Raw genomic sequence first — 14637 nt, 5'->3', positions numbered from 1 at the left:
GATGCAAAAATGTTCAAGGTGAAAATCCAGGGTTTAGAACTCGAGCACGACTCCAGCTAAGGCAGCACATCAGTTATGCACATGGGGAGGAAAGGAAATTGCCCAGCGAATAGGGCTCATGTCAGTGGGTGACGCCGGAAGATGTTGGTATTTTCTAAGCTGGTCAAACTTTACTTTATGAACTAGAAAACACACCTCTTAAAGTAAGCAGATGGCAGTCAGCGTCAAGGTCTCTGGATTGCTTGGCGGGCCTGGCAGGTGGGTGGGTAAGGAGGCAGCAGGGTGAGTCTGTGGGAAACACGGAAGCGGGGTGTGGATATGGGACATAAAGGTAAGCATGGTAGTTATGTCCAGTTCTCTGCTTTAAAAATTAAATCAGCAGTCAAAATATTTGGTGTAAAGTACTCCGATTGAACAAGAAATTGTACCTGAGCTGCAGTTTTGAGTCGGCGACTTCTGTTTAAGTCGCCTTTCCTTCTCCTTGAACTCAGCCTACAGTTTACCACTGTGTGCACATGCCAGAAACCTGGGCAATGGCCAGACACGGTCCTTTCATCCTCGAGTCTCAGTAGTTCACACTGATAGCGTATGGACATAAAATCACATGCCGTTTGGTGTTTCAGCTTCTCGTTGTTTACACGTGCTCTGCTGGAATGAAAGGTGCTTGCCTGTTTCTGAACACGAGAAGGGCTTGTCTGCATTTCCGTGGGACTTTCCTCAGTGAGCTTCCTCCTATGATAGCACGTGTTCTCGTGGAGCCTTACACCAGTGAGAAATGTATGGCTCCCATCGTCAAGGAATGTTACCTGCTGTTCACTGGCTGTTGACCGTCAAAAATCCATTACCCCGAGTCCAAGAAGTGTTTTCCGTTGAACGCATCTTCCACTCTAGCAGTGCTGAGGAGATTGCCTACTCCTCTCTAAACCTCATTTCTCCCTCGGTTCCTGTTGTTCCGTTATGCCAGCGTGAAGGCCATTGACTTACCGGGTCAGAACTGCATCCGTGTCTCTAAGAGACCCTGGCCTGATCTCAGGAATGACTGTTCAGTAACAGGACAAGGGTCCGAGCAGAAGACACCATTGCACCTCAACTCCTGACCACACGTTTCCTTTGTCACTTCTCATAAATGGGTTTTTTTAATGTGGCCATTTTAAATATTCATATTCTAAAATCTACGAAGGAAGATGAACAGCGCTCTAAACTCCCACGTGCGGTCCTTGTGATTGGCAGAGCCACTGGAGTGGACTGAGTGGAAGGAACCTAATGAATCCCAGAGGCACCGGAGCCCTGTGTTTTGTCACCCTGAAGCCTCTGACGTCTGCACTGTAATAAGGAACCCTGGGGGCCACGTCCTGAAGAGGAAGCCCTGGCTCTGCACCCTCGTCTGGCTCCTGGATGTGCCATGAAAGCCTGCTCACCTTCAGGTTCGGCCCTGAGACGAGCTGCATTCTGGTTGCTTTTTGGCCCATGTAGAATTCTTTCTCATGAGCAAATAACCCCTGGCTCGAGCTCAGGTGCCCCAGTGAGTGTGGCTCCTTCCAAGGGCCTGTGCCACAGTGTCCCCATCCCGTCATCCCCACGGTGTCCTTGGGTTCCTCGTTGGGACCCACCGTCATGGCCAAAGTGGGCAAAGGATCGGGATGAAGTGCTTTCATGATCACACTTGAATTTCAGTCAGAACTAAATTGTCCACTTGGTCATGTGGATTATTTGTCCTGTTTAGCTCCAAATGACGTTTGATTGTTTCCAAAAAATTAATTGATTCTCAACAAACAGATTTGCTATGACCTTCTGTTTTGCTTTCTTTTTGTTTGATTCTAGTTTTTAAATGCAGAAGAGCTAGTCCCAAGCGTCCCGGGAGGCAGCATGCCAGCCACAAGTGTGTGTGCTTGCACCAGCTTGGAGGGCTTGTCCTGCCGCAGGCTCAGTGGGAGAGCCAGGCCAGGGCGGCCAGCAGGGCACTGCTCCAGAGAGGACTCTGCGCTGCCCCAGTGGAGGGGCCTGAGCAACATGCCCACCCTCCCTGCCGCCTCAGTCTCCTCCTCTGTGAGGTCAGGGCAGTGCTGCCTGGTTAGGACTCAGTGAGGGACTGTGGGTGAGGCACAGGCTGCAGTGTGGACAAGGTGCCCCTTCAAGAACCAGAGTCTTGGAAAACTGTGACACGTTGTCATGACACTTGAATAATTTGTGGAATGGCAAACAACATCTAGAGGCATGATAAATTTTCTATTTAACAAAATGCAAAATATTTCAAAATGAGTTCTTGCATAAAATACATGTGCAAATGATTTCCCAGCAGACAATGCCCTGCACGCTTCATCTGTGAAGGGGAATCACTCTGTTGAAAGCTGGGTCTGGCAAAGCCCCCAGGGCTGCGACGGCCCTGCTGTCCCTGATCCAACCCCGGGGGACTGGGGGGGGAGCATTCTGGAGACGCCTAAGGCAACAGGTGTGGCCCCACACCACGCCGGCTGTGTGTGCACGGAAAGAGGTCTGCAGACGCCAGGAGCAGCCCTGCCTGGCACAGCTGTCTATGGACGCCCTGGGCGAGGAGGCCGGAACTCCAGAGGGTTCCCTGGAGTTCTACAACCTCAGAAGCCCACTTCCGGAGACTCAGAAAGACAAGGAAATCACCACTTCCTTTTCTATCAAATGGACTTTTACAACCTGATTCCCTGGGAACCTTTTGATCATGATTTCAAGGCTTATTTTATTCTTATTATGTCTTCTTATAAAAACTATTATTATCATTCTGCTTATTTCTTGCCCCAGTCTCTGGGTCATGGAAACTAAATAGCCAAATCAGTTGCCCTCCCAGTCCCTGGTCCCAGGGCTCCTTCACCTCACTCTGGGGCAGGACACCTGCCCTTCCCATTCTCCTGCCAGGGCACATGGCTCAGTCCCTGGTGCTCTTGGGAGTGTGACCGTGGCCGAGACCCAGAGCCAGCGCCCTCCAGGGTGCAGTGCATGCTGTTCCCAGCACTGGGCCGGCGGCCCCACAGTATCTGTGCGCCTGTGCAGGCAGGGGTGGCGGTGGCGGTGGGCTCGGGTGCCGTTCAAAATTTTTAAATGACCATGTTTTGGCTTAAGTTAGAAAAGGACAAGGAGGCCCAGGTCACCATCCGGGCGAGGCACCCAGACACGGGCAGTGTTGCACCTGGCCAGAAAGCGAGGCATGCAAGGCTTGCAGGCAGCTCAGCAGTAGCCCTTAAAATCATAAATGCTCGTTTTTTAAGAAAGTGTCATGTATAGTCCCCACGAAATCCACTCCAGACAGCTGTGAGTCAGAGGAAACCTGATGGCAAAGAGGCAGCAAAGTGTCACACCATGTGCTTGTGCAAGAACGTCAATATATGATCACAACGCACCAGTGAAAACAGGAAGAAGAACAAAGTCTGGGGGCAGATGGTTCAGGCAAACCCCAGTCTGCTATTTCCTGGCTGTGTGACCCTGGGTGAGTTACCAGATCTCTCTGTGCCTGTTTCTTCATATATGAAGCTAATAATGCTACTTACTGTAGAGTTGTGATGAGGAATAAATGACATAACACCTGTGAGCCACTTAAGATGGTGCCTGGCAAACCTCAAGTGCCCTCAAAGTGTTCATTTTAAAACAATTTTAGCCAGGCACAGTGGCACACACCTATAATCCCAGTGGCTGGAGAGGCTGAGGTAGGAGGATCGCAAATTTCAAGCCAGCACGAGCATCTTAGTGAAGCCCCAAGCAACTTAGTGAGACCCTGTCTCAAAAGAAAAAAAAATTAAAACAGGTCTGGGAAGTGTCTCAGTGGTTAAGCTCCCCTGGGTTCAATCCCTGGTGCAAAAAAAGAAAAAAAAATTAAAGCAGGACACAGTAGCAGATGACATCTCCACCACCATGAATTATAAATTCAGGAATACTACTTTGGTCCTAGTTTCTAAAAAAGCAAATTTTTAGAACACTAGTTTTTTAAAGAAATTAGACTTAATGAACTAGAAAAAAATTTTACATCACTGACAGTGTTGTACTTGCTAAAATTGCAGTTTCTAAAACAAAGATGCCCCGAGCCCATGCTCCGTGCTTGCTGCCTGTGTTCTCTGCAGCCTCCTGAGCAGGCCTGTCAATCAACACTCGTGTAGATGCATAGACTACGGCCTGGCCAAAGACAGGTGGAGCGGCTAGGCCCTTCGCCTGCAGCGCCCCTGACCCCGCACCATCTTGAAATGGACCAACCGAGGTGCGGGACATCCGCAGCATGAAGTCCTCGGGTGCACAAAGGCAGAGCAGGGTCGTGGGGCACCTACCTGGATGATCTGGGCATGTGTTTGTGCGTGCCCGCCGACCACCTAGACAGGCTGAAGCCCAGGGCTGCCCGCTGGTTAGCGCCCCTCGGAGGCAAGAGCTAGCCCTTGGCCTCGTGCTGGGGATTGCGACCCCTCACTGCTCCCGCGCTGCCTCCAGCGACCCCTCTACCGACCCCCAGGAGCGCCTCCAGGAAGCTGCCAGCGTCCCGCCTCTTATTTGCAAGTGTGTCTGGGACTGATAAATCGAACAGCGTTTCGTTTGGACCAATGTCCGTTTTCTCTTCCTAATTTGAACGAAGAGTTTTAAAGACAAAGCCCATCAAACATTAGCTAAGCATTTTAAGTTAATGGACCGTGTCGTCCTATTTGCCCACAAACTCAGGAAGCATCATATTATGTCCTATTTTTACAGCGACATCAATTATTAATATGTATATTTTTGCTGACAGAGGACCTTGCTATAAATGTGGGTTTCGTTATCCCGTTCTGGGTCATTAACAGTGGAAAGCTTGTAAATATAATGGTTTATTCACATGGGAAGCCTTCATTAAGATGCATTATTCTATAGCTGATGCATTTCAATATAGAGCATGTTATTGTGTTCTCTGGCTCCCTTTAATATTCACAATTTATTTTTAAATGAGTTACTCTTTATGCCACGAGTTAGCAAATTTGAATTCTGTGTGACCAAAGTTGTAAAGAGGAAAAGATGTTTTAGCCTAAAGGAAGAGGTGCCCTTTAACATGGGACCTGAATACATTCTAACCTTTGAATTCAGAAACAACTAGAGAAGGAAGCCCCAAGTGACCAGATGCATTTCTTTGTCATAGAAAGTCTACACTGAGAAACACACACGGATGCGCACGTATTAACCACACAGCATGGCGTAGCAGGAGACGGAATCACAAGAGCTGGGAACCTTACTGTGGGCCCCTTCATTGACACCGAAGGATGAAAAAGGCACCGTCCACTTTGAACCTCTGTCTCCTCATCTGTTCAATGCTCATGCTCTCATTTCTCCCTCCAAAGGTGGATGTGAACGTCAGTGAGGAGATGAGGTGAAGGAACATGTGGGGCCAACGTTAACCCTACGACTGTGCGGTGGGGTTGACAGGAAATGCCAAGGAGCTGAGCATTCTGTTTGGATCCTGGAAGTTTAGGAAGTCTGCTGATCACATCTTACAAAGCTGTTGAGAAGACATTAACCAGATTCACAGGCTGAGTCGTCGGCTGTGGGGACGAAAGGAGAAAGGCCCTGCTTGAGCAGTGTGCACACCTGGAAGGAGATTGGCAGAGGACACAGGAGCAGGTGACTGGGCGCAGGTGACTTTGCGGGATTCTCCACTTCGGCAGGGAATCGAGTCAGTGGAAGACGGTGCCCGGCACGCTCCAAGGCAAAGCTGGGGGGGTGTGGCAGAGCCCTCTCCCGCCTCCCGGAGGGCAGCCACCTCCAGGTCTCTGCTGGAGAGAGCTCCGTGGGCTGGGAACTGCTCGCTCACCGCTGAGACGCAGAGCTATAGGAATGAAAGACCAGCCCTCCGGGAAAGGCAGGGGCCGGTTTTATGTGAGCGAGTAAGTGGGGAATGTCCTCTCTCGAGCTGGACACAAAAACATGACAAAAACAGCCAGGCCTCCAGCCCCTCGGGGATTAGGTGGCTTCTTTGACATTGTCCTTTCAGATGATTTTTTAGTTCTCACCCTGTTCGATTTTCAAGTCATTTTGGATGTCTTTGCTCATCACAAAGGCTGTCCGTTCTCGTTTTACCCAACCTAGAAGATGGGCGTGTGTCCCGGGATTCCTGATGGCTGTTTTAGGGAGCACTCCCCTGCGCCCCCTTCTCTTCTCCCACTTGGCTTTTTGCGCGAGTGCCCTCTGGATCCTGACGGCACCTCCGTGGTGAGCCTCAGAGGTGCCCTTGCGTCCGTGCATCTCTGCGTCGGCACGTGTGTGCTCGTTGCACCTAACGTGTGATCTGTTTGGAATTTATGTCCACGTGTGACATGAATGGAGATCAGCTTCCCCTTTGGCAGTGGCAGGTGTAGACTCCTAGCTTGCACGGGCTCCAGAGGAGGTCCTGCCTGTTCTCCTGTCACTTTGGAAGTGGACTAGAGGCCACCTCCCCTCGCTTGCTGGTGCCACCCAGTGCGGAGACAGCCATCATGGTAGCAATCCCAGCAGACACTCCCGGGCCCGGGCCCTGCAGGCTTTGTCCCTGGGCTCCTTCCGACAGTCCTGCTCAGTTTCCCAACCCAGCGGCCACCGCAGAGGGTACAGTGACGGGCAGAGCTGGGAGCTGGTGCCAGGCACCAGTGGAGGGGCTGCTTGACACTGTGGGGAGAGCAGAGACAGACACAGGTTCTGATGGAGGCTGGTGGAGGGGACACGGGCCAGGCCTGAAAAGTGGCTCATGGTACCCAGCATTCCATCCCTCAGGACAGCAGCAGACAAGGAGCCACAAAGCATGGCCGACAGGAACATGGTCCAGAGTCGATGGGCTTGAGAGTTGGGTAACTTGTTTCATAAATACAGCTTATTATATTAAGCCGATAAAATTCAGGGTTTAAAAATAGCTGCTGAACAACCCACTTGCGAAACTCCAGAACAGTCTCACTTGGACCCCAGCAGCCAGGCATTCTACTGAACTATCCCAGAGGGTGTCTGGAGTCTGCCATACAATTTCCTCATCTGGAGGTTGGTAGCAACAGAATAGATGTTTTCAGAGTTTATTTGGGGGTTGTTTTGCTTGAAATCAGAGCACTCCGACTCCTTTTGCAAGTTCTTGCTTCCAGTGCCTTCTTCCTCTGCATTCCCTGTCCTCCCGCTGACCAGGAAGCTTGGGGAAAGTTTTTCTTCCTGTAGTGTGAAGGAATTTTAAAAAGTCTCATTGAACATGTTAGCATTGTGTCACTGTAACAAATGACCTGAGGTAATCCACTTGAAAAGGTTAAAGGCTTACTGGGCTCCCTGTTTTGGAGGTTTGGGTCCACGACTAACTGCCCAGTGCCGTGGGCCCCTGGTGAGGCGGCACATCAGGGCTGAAGTGTGCCATGGAACTAAACTGCTCGCTTCAGGACCAGGAGGTCAGAAGGGAAAGGAAGGGGCTGGGGCCCCGCGGTCTCCTTCCAGGGCAACCTCCCAGGGAGCCCACCAGATCCACCTCCTCGAGGTCCCACTGCCACCCAGCGTTGCCACCCCGGGGACCCAGACTCCACTGCTGGGCCTCTGGGACACCTTCATGGCCCAGGCCTGAGTGGGCGGGCTCCAGGCTGCAGCTTTCGTAACCTCTGACTCCTGCTCCGTTCTCAGGACCCCCCTCCTCTCTTCAACCAAGTCAGTGCCACGATAATCCAGGCTGAGAAGGTGGACCTGCTGCGGTGCCAGGTGCAGCTGAAGCACGAGGAGGACTACAGGGAGGCCCTGGTGACCATCAAGAGTGACCTGCAGCAGATCGAGGGCCCGGACATCAAGGAGAGCCTCCAGGAGCAGATCCGACAGTGGTTCATCGAGTGCAGGTGACCCTGTGCCGCGCGGCCGTGCGCCCCAGTCCCCACCCCAGGGCCAAGCTCCACGCACCTTCCAACTCAGACACGCTGGGCGGCCGGGAGGTGCCTGGGCGTCACGTTGGAGGAGTGGGACGCCAGGCCCAAGCCTCAGAAGTTCATTCTGCTTTTTTATGAAATGGCTCCCTGTCCTGCCTTTTGCTTGGTGTGGACATCCAGTCCAGAGGGTGCTTCTGTGGCCACAGAGAGCAGAACACCACGGGGGCACAGCAGCCCCCAGCCCAGCCGTCTGAAAACCCAGGGACCCCTCAACAACCAGGTGGCACGGCCCTTCCCTCTGGGACCCCTAGCCTGCTGCTGGCACGAGGCCTCGGGCTGCCAGACCCAGGACCCTGAAGAGAGGGCTGAAGTTCTGGGGCACGGCCCAGGCCTCTTCCTGTGCCCGGCTCCCAGGGGACAGTCCGTGCGCCAGTTCTGAATGGTCCTCTTCAGAAGCACTTCCACAGGCGGGAGGCACTGCAGGTGACCTGTGTGGGCAGCACCAGCCTGGGTTTTTCTCAGGAGGGAGGGGTGGGTGACCTGGCGTCCCCTGTGGGAGGCGAGTCACGTGGCTGCGGGTCCTCGGCACCGCCGCCCACGCTGTCTGCTGACCAGGCCACACTGAACAGCTTGGGTGGAGAAATGAGACTTCCTCTCAAGAATCGCAGCCATGGCACCCATGGTGGGCAGGCTCTGAGCGCCTCCAGCCGTCACCCCTCCACGGGGTCCACCTGAGGAGAAAGTGGCCAAAGCTGGGCCCCGCTTCCTCCTGGCTGGCCTCCTGCTCCCTCCCACTGGCTCAGAGGAGCCCCTGCACGTGAGGGCCCAGGGGAGAGGCCTGGTACTGAGGGAGGCTCCCTGGACTCACCCTGGTGGGGTGAGTTCAATCCCACCCACGGCCACAGGGTGGGAAGGGGTGGCCTGCGGTGACCTGTCCAGGCCGAGGCATCTGGCCCCTCCCCTCAGAAGCTGTGACACAGTCAACGTTAGTTGTTCCCACCGCTCGATTTCAGGATAACGTGTTGTCCTGGTCCGTTTTCCGCGGCTGTAACAGATTGCCTCCAACGGGGTGAATTATGAACAACGGAAGTTTGCTAGGCTCAGGGGTCTGGAGGCTGGGAGTCCTGGCTGAGGACAGCCTCCAGTGAGGGCCTTCTCATAACTGGGGAGGTGCTGCGGGCTGAGAGGGGCAGGGCCGACTCCTCCTCTCCGACGAACCGCTCCTGACCGCTGACCTGCGCCGCTGGTAAGGATGTGGGTCCACTCGGGGGCCTGGCCTCCTGCAGACCCCGTCACCACACAGCGCCTCCTGCATTCTGGTGGGGACAGTCAGACCACCGCACTTGGGGGCAGCAGAGACGGTAGGTGAGTTGGCTGTTTGATGGATCTGAAGGCGCGAGCTCAGAAGCCTCTGCCCGCTGACGTGGGGTCCTGGGTGAGGCTCAGCTGTTACGCAGGTTTCCTTTGCGCGACGCTCCTTGCTGGTGTCGGGGTCCCGTCCTCTCCTGTTCGTACCCTGTGGGAACGTTTGATGGCTTTCTCCAGTTGAGGGGACCACCTGTGTGGGCTTTTCCTCCCGTCCCTCACTTAGGGGTCGTTTACAGCAGAACAGGGCCCATCCGGAACAGCCCGACTCCGCAGCTGAGGCGTCAGCAGTTGGGTGGACTCTGTCGGGACAGTGGGGAGACTGGCCGGCTGGCAGTGGGGGGCGCAGACCTGCAGGTGACCTGTTCCTCCTCAGTCTCCTCACTTGTCACAGCCGGTCGCATTCTGCCCTTGACACGTAGCAGTGTGCTGTGCGGTCCATACTCAGCAAGGCTGCCGGAAGGCTTCACGGTCATGCGCACTTCAGGAAGTGGCTGTTCTCCGTCACCCACGGCTGCGAAACCCAGCCCTCGCCACCGGCCCGGTCCTCTGGCTCCCGCGCCCGTCAGGGTATGAGACAGCTGCCGCTGGCCAGTCACAGGAGCCGTCTCTTCCGGTTTAAAACAGGCCCACCATCTCCTTTGGGTCATTCGGAGTCAATTCGGACGCCCCCTATTTTTCTTTTCCTTCTGGCCTTTGACCATCAAGGGAGGTTCTGGATCCTCCCCATCAGTTGCTCCCAGGCCAAGAAGGAACAGCATCCGGGCACATTCTGTGTCACTTAGCAACGGGAGCACATCCTCAGAAGAGCGTCCCGAGGCGCGTTCCTGTCCTGCCAACATCGCGGGATGCCAGCACAGACGTGGGTGGCGCGGCTGCCACAGCCCTCAGCTGCCCACACCGAGCGCTCCCGTGGGCCTCCTGCCGCCCTGGGAGCAGGATGGGCAGACCAGCCCCCCACTGCATCTTCTAAGCAAGCTCGAGAGAAGACCACACAGCAGAGGTCAGCGAGCGCAAGGCCCAGGAGGTGGCTGCCCGTGGACCCAGGCACCCACAGCAAACATCTCTAAGTGGAGCGGGCGCTCGCGCGCTGGGGTCTGGCTCCAAAGCCCAGCCTAGCCAGGGTGTGTGCCTGGGTCCCATCCCAGCCCCACACAAAGAAATCAAAATGAAAAAGAGACGCTCTAAAATGATGGAAGAGCGTCTGCTGCAGAAAAGTCCCATGGCGTTTGTCCTCCCGCCAGTGCGCCGGGCCCTATGGCCTGCGCTGTGCGTCCACGTCTGGCAGCACGTGGGTTTGAGGGCATCACCCCAGGCACATGAAGAATTCACGGCACGATCACGTCAGCACACTGTGGCTCATCATGGACCCGAGTCCTAACTGTACTGTCGCTGTGGCCGGCTGGCTCCTCGAGCGCCGTGCTGCAGGTCACCTGTCTCTGGGGACTTCTGCATCCTGTGGCTTCTGCCACATGCTCCCAGTCCCTGGGCACCCCCTAGTGTAGCCCCTGCCAGCTGGGGTGCTGGTTCTCCTGGACCTCCGTGTTCCCCAAGAGCATAGGTGGTGCCACACCCAGGCCCCCGGGACTGCCCAGCAGGTCCCCTCCCCTGTGACACTCACCCTATGCTGTGCCACACAGTCAGAAGACAGGCACACCCAAAGGCTCCCAGGTGCTCCTTTGCACCACCCTGACCTTGGGTTATCCACAGCCACCTGGCGTTTCTGCTGTGCTGGGGTCTCAAGGACTCAGTGAGCGTCCCCACTCATCCACCTCCCCCTTCCACTGCCCATACTTCCCTCCTGGCCTTGCTCAAGTTGAGAGTGATAGTGCCACCCTCCCTGGCCACTTCCTCCCCTTCTCCCCCTCCCTGCAGAACTGAGAAGCCACCCGCCTTTCCTCCTGGGCCGCTTTTACAGAATGATGAAGAAGGCAAACCGGAGTCCTCAGGTCCCACAAGGAGCTGTGCAACCCTGAGCAAGTCCTTGAACTTCTCTGGTCATCTTCCTCCTCTGCACTCTGAGGACAAGAACAGTCCCATTGCATGAGTGTTGAGAGACAGCCAGTGCTTGGGCTTCTTCCGTATGTGACCACCTGCTTCTGCACATGTGCCCTCACTGAACTGCAGCCCCCGCCTGGCACCCAGAGGAAAGAGCCGGGGCAGCTTCACAGGCAAGCAGAGAGCGGTGCCCACTGATGGGATCATGGGTCTCCACGCCTGAGACCTCACCAAGCTCTGTCTGCAGAACACGCACTTGGGATGGTTGTGTGCAGTGGCAATCATGGAAACTTAGGTAGAAAGGCTGAGCTTCTGATGAAATCACTTGGATGTATAATCAAAACCTCACTTTCATAGTTAATGGGATTATGTGCCCCGTGTCCATGAACTTCTGCTGTCAGGGATTCCTCTTTTCTTGTGTCAGAGAACAGGCATTCAAAAATGTGTTTCCTATAAAATGATTCATTTTTAATAAGCATTTTTTATAAACATTTTATTTTTAATAAACATTTTAAGATCCAATATATTACGTGACACAGCCAAGTTGAAAGTGCTATGCAGAGTTGTAACCCCAAATAAGTTAAAACATACGGTAGCCTTCCTCATCTGTGGGACACAGTCCAGCCCAGTAGATGCCTCAAACCGTGCACAGTGTCAAACGCTGTACCTCCTTAGCTCCTTTCCCTGCACCTGCGTAGCTGTACAGCAGAGTCGACTGCATAAATTAGGCACAGAAAGAGACTAACAAGTAATGACAAGGCAGGACACGTGTAATAGGGTGCCAGATAAAACTGCCAGCATTGCTACTGATGCATTTTGAGGTCACTATTAGGGAAGATAAGGGTCCCTGGAACACAGCCCTGCGGAACTGGAGCAGTGTCTACCAGGTGACTTATGGGCAGGTGGCATATCCAGTGTGGACCTGCGGGACAAAGGCAGCACTCACGTCCCAGGAGGGCCACACCTGGCATGGTATCTCATCATGCTACGCAGAGTGGCACACAATTTAAAATTTATCGACTGTTTATTTCTGGAAGTTTGCACTTAATATTTTCAGACCACAGTTGACAGCAAAGAACTGAAATCAAAACCTTGTTAAAGGAACCGCAGACGAGAGGGGCTACCGTTCTGCAGAGCATTCGACTCCCAAGGCGCGCAAACACACGTGGCAAACCTCTGGAAGTGCCCTGGAGCTGTGAGCGCGCTGCCCCGGGCACGGGAGTGGAGCAGCCAGGTTCGTTGTACCCTCTTCTGTACCCGGAGAAGCCTGGTCCCAATAAGTACTATTTTTATGATAAAAAAAACCTCAGTTAAAAAATATTAGAAGAAAGAGAAGGAAAGGCCATCAATTTGGGTTGATTATAAATTTTTGAACACCCTGATTTTAGAGCGGTGGATCAATGGAACACGATCGTACTTGTGGATGCACAGCAGCTTCTGATGCCGGAGCAGGTGGGCCCAAGTAAAGGGGAGTCTATTTCCCCACCCGAGGCCTGGGGGACCCGAGGCATGCGCTGGCCGTCATCCCGGGGGCTGGCCAGTCGCTCCAGGGTTTATGGCTTCCTTTGAAGGTGCAGCTGGCCAGTCCCTGGAGGACACTTCCTCCTGGTGTTACTGACCCCACTGTCTGGAGGCCAGTCAGGGGCGTCCTCATGGGTACAGTGTGCAGAATGCACAAAGATATAAAAATTCCCTTTTTTGAAGTAACGCAAGGTTGGGGGTGAATTTATTTTCATAATTGAATTATATTTATCTTGTTGACTTTGATAAAGATCCTCTTTGCTTTTTTAAATCAAAGGCAAATAGAAAGCAAATATTGTCTTTTGAAACACGAAACGCGATCAGTCCCCAGGATAAACTCCAGTCAGAAACACCAGAACAGAAGGACTGGGCAGATCTGGAGAAGGGGCAAGCCGCACCTGCTCCACACTCAGGCACTTAGCTCATTTATCACGCGGCAGTGGCCAAAGGGGTCACTTGTTTACCTCGGTCTTCAAGTCATATTCTAAATGAAGTGTTTTTTTCTGATGTTAAAGGTGATACATGCTCATTGTAGAAAACTTGTGAGATCAGATGTGAAAGAACAAAATTCAAATCGTCCGAACTTCCCTTGTCTGTGAAGGCAGCCACAGTGAGGATCACTGGGAAACCTCCTTCCCGCGTTTCTCTCACCTCTGTATTTTAATTGTTTTATGAATCTTTTCTCCACATTTAAAAACTTGAACATGGGACTTTCCCATGTCCTTAAAATCCAAAAGACGTTTTCAGCGACTCAGTGTTCAGCTACATGGACGCACCAGTAATCACTGGCTGTGAGCTTTCCAATATTTTGCAAGTTGAGCAGAGAAACATGCTTTCCCACTGATCTTTCAATTCACACTGATTAACGAGGCGAAGAACTCTAGGCAAAGAACTCTGGGTGGGTCTTTTCAGCGGTATTTCTTCATCCATAAACTGACTTGTCATTCGCCTGCCTCCTCCCATGGTGGAATGTTTTTGTAAGTGATCCCTAAAGTGTATATTTGTGGGTGTGTACGTATGCAGAGGGCAGCGAGTGAGTGGGAAAGTGCACTGGCCCCCCGGAGCCCTGCCAGCTGGGGCTGGTGGGCCTCGCTTCTCAGAGCCCCCTCTCGGGTGTCTGTATCCAGTGCAGTGCCTGCCACCCAGTGTGACTGTGCGATTAAACCAGGAGCCCCTAGGTGCTTGCGAGGTTGTGAATGTCAGATGTGTATTTCCTTCTTCTGTGTGTGGTGCGAGGGTTGAACCCAGGTGCATAGCCCCAGCCCTTTTTTAAAATTTGTTTTGTAGTTGTAGATGGACCCGATACCTTCATTTTATTTACTTATTTTTATGTGGTGCGGAGGATCAAACCCAGTGCCTCACCTGTGCCAGGTGAGTGCTCTACCGCTGAGCCACAACCCCAGCCCTCCTCAGCTCTTTTTAAAGTAATTTTTAGTTTTGAGACAGGAACTCGCTAAGTTGCCCAGGCTGGCCTTGAACTTGCAATCCTCTTGCCTCCGCCTCCTGAGTAGCTGACCTACGGGCTTGTGCCAGCACGCCCAGTTTATTTTTCCTATTTTGAGTAAGATTTTTTCCAAACATCACTTTCTGGTTGTGCATTTTGGGTTGCATACTTATAAACTTGTGCCGCTCTCTCGTGAGGTCTCGAGGTAGCTTAGGGTTGCAGTGGACCCTCGTCCTGTGGTGTGGCTGTGAATACACCCCCTGTCCTGGCCGCCCGGGCCTCTGTCCCCTCCTGCCAGTGGGTGGAAGGCATCTGCCCTCAGCCCGGCCACCTTTCCTGCTCCCCTGTGGTGCGTCCCTCTGCTCACACTTCTGCTCCGGGCCGAGGGTCTTCTGGATGCCCTGGCAGTAGTGTTCCTGAACTGTCTGCTGGAGCACCTTCCGTGCACTTTGGTGGCAGGTCCCGTGGAGGCCAGCGTCCACTGCG

The 14637-nt window shown here is 53.4% G+C and overlaps 1 protein-coding gene across 1 annotated transcript in view; it reads left to right on the top strand.

The window, feature by feature from the left end:
* LOC306656728 (dynein regulatory complex protein 11-like) overlaps positions 1-14637 on the top strand; it is a 55776-nt gene that overhangs the window by 20120 nt on the left and 21019 nt on the right. Inside the window, exon 6 of the mRNA XM_079132289.1 lies at positions 7591-7796. Within this exon, the coding sequence (XP_078988415.1) occupies positions 7591-7796 (206 nt within the window). The remainder of the gene's footprint in view (positions 1-7590; positions 7797-14637) is intronic.

Source organism: Sciurus vulgaris (assembly GCF_902686455.1).
Source record: "Sciurus vulgaris genome assembly, chromosome: 3".
Taxonomy (NCBI): Eukaryota; Metazoa; Chordata; class Mammalia; order Rodentia; family Sciuridae; genus Sciurus; species Sciurus vulgaris.
The sequence above is the reverse complement of the archived record's forward strand: the minus strand, read 5'-3'. Positions and strand labels throughout refer to the sequence as shown.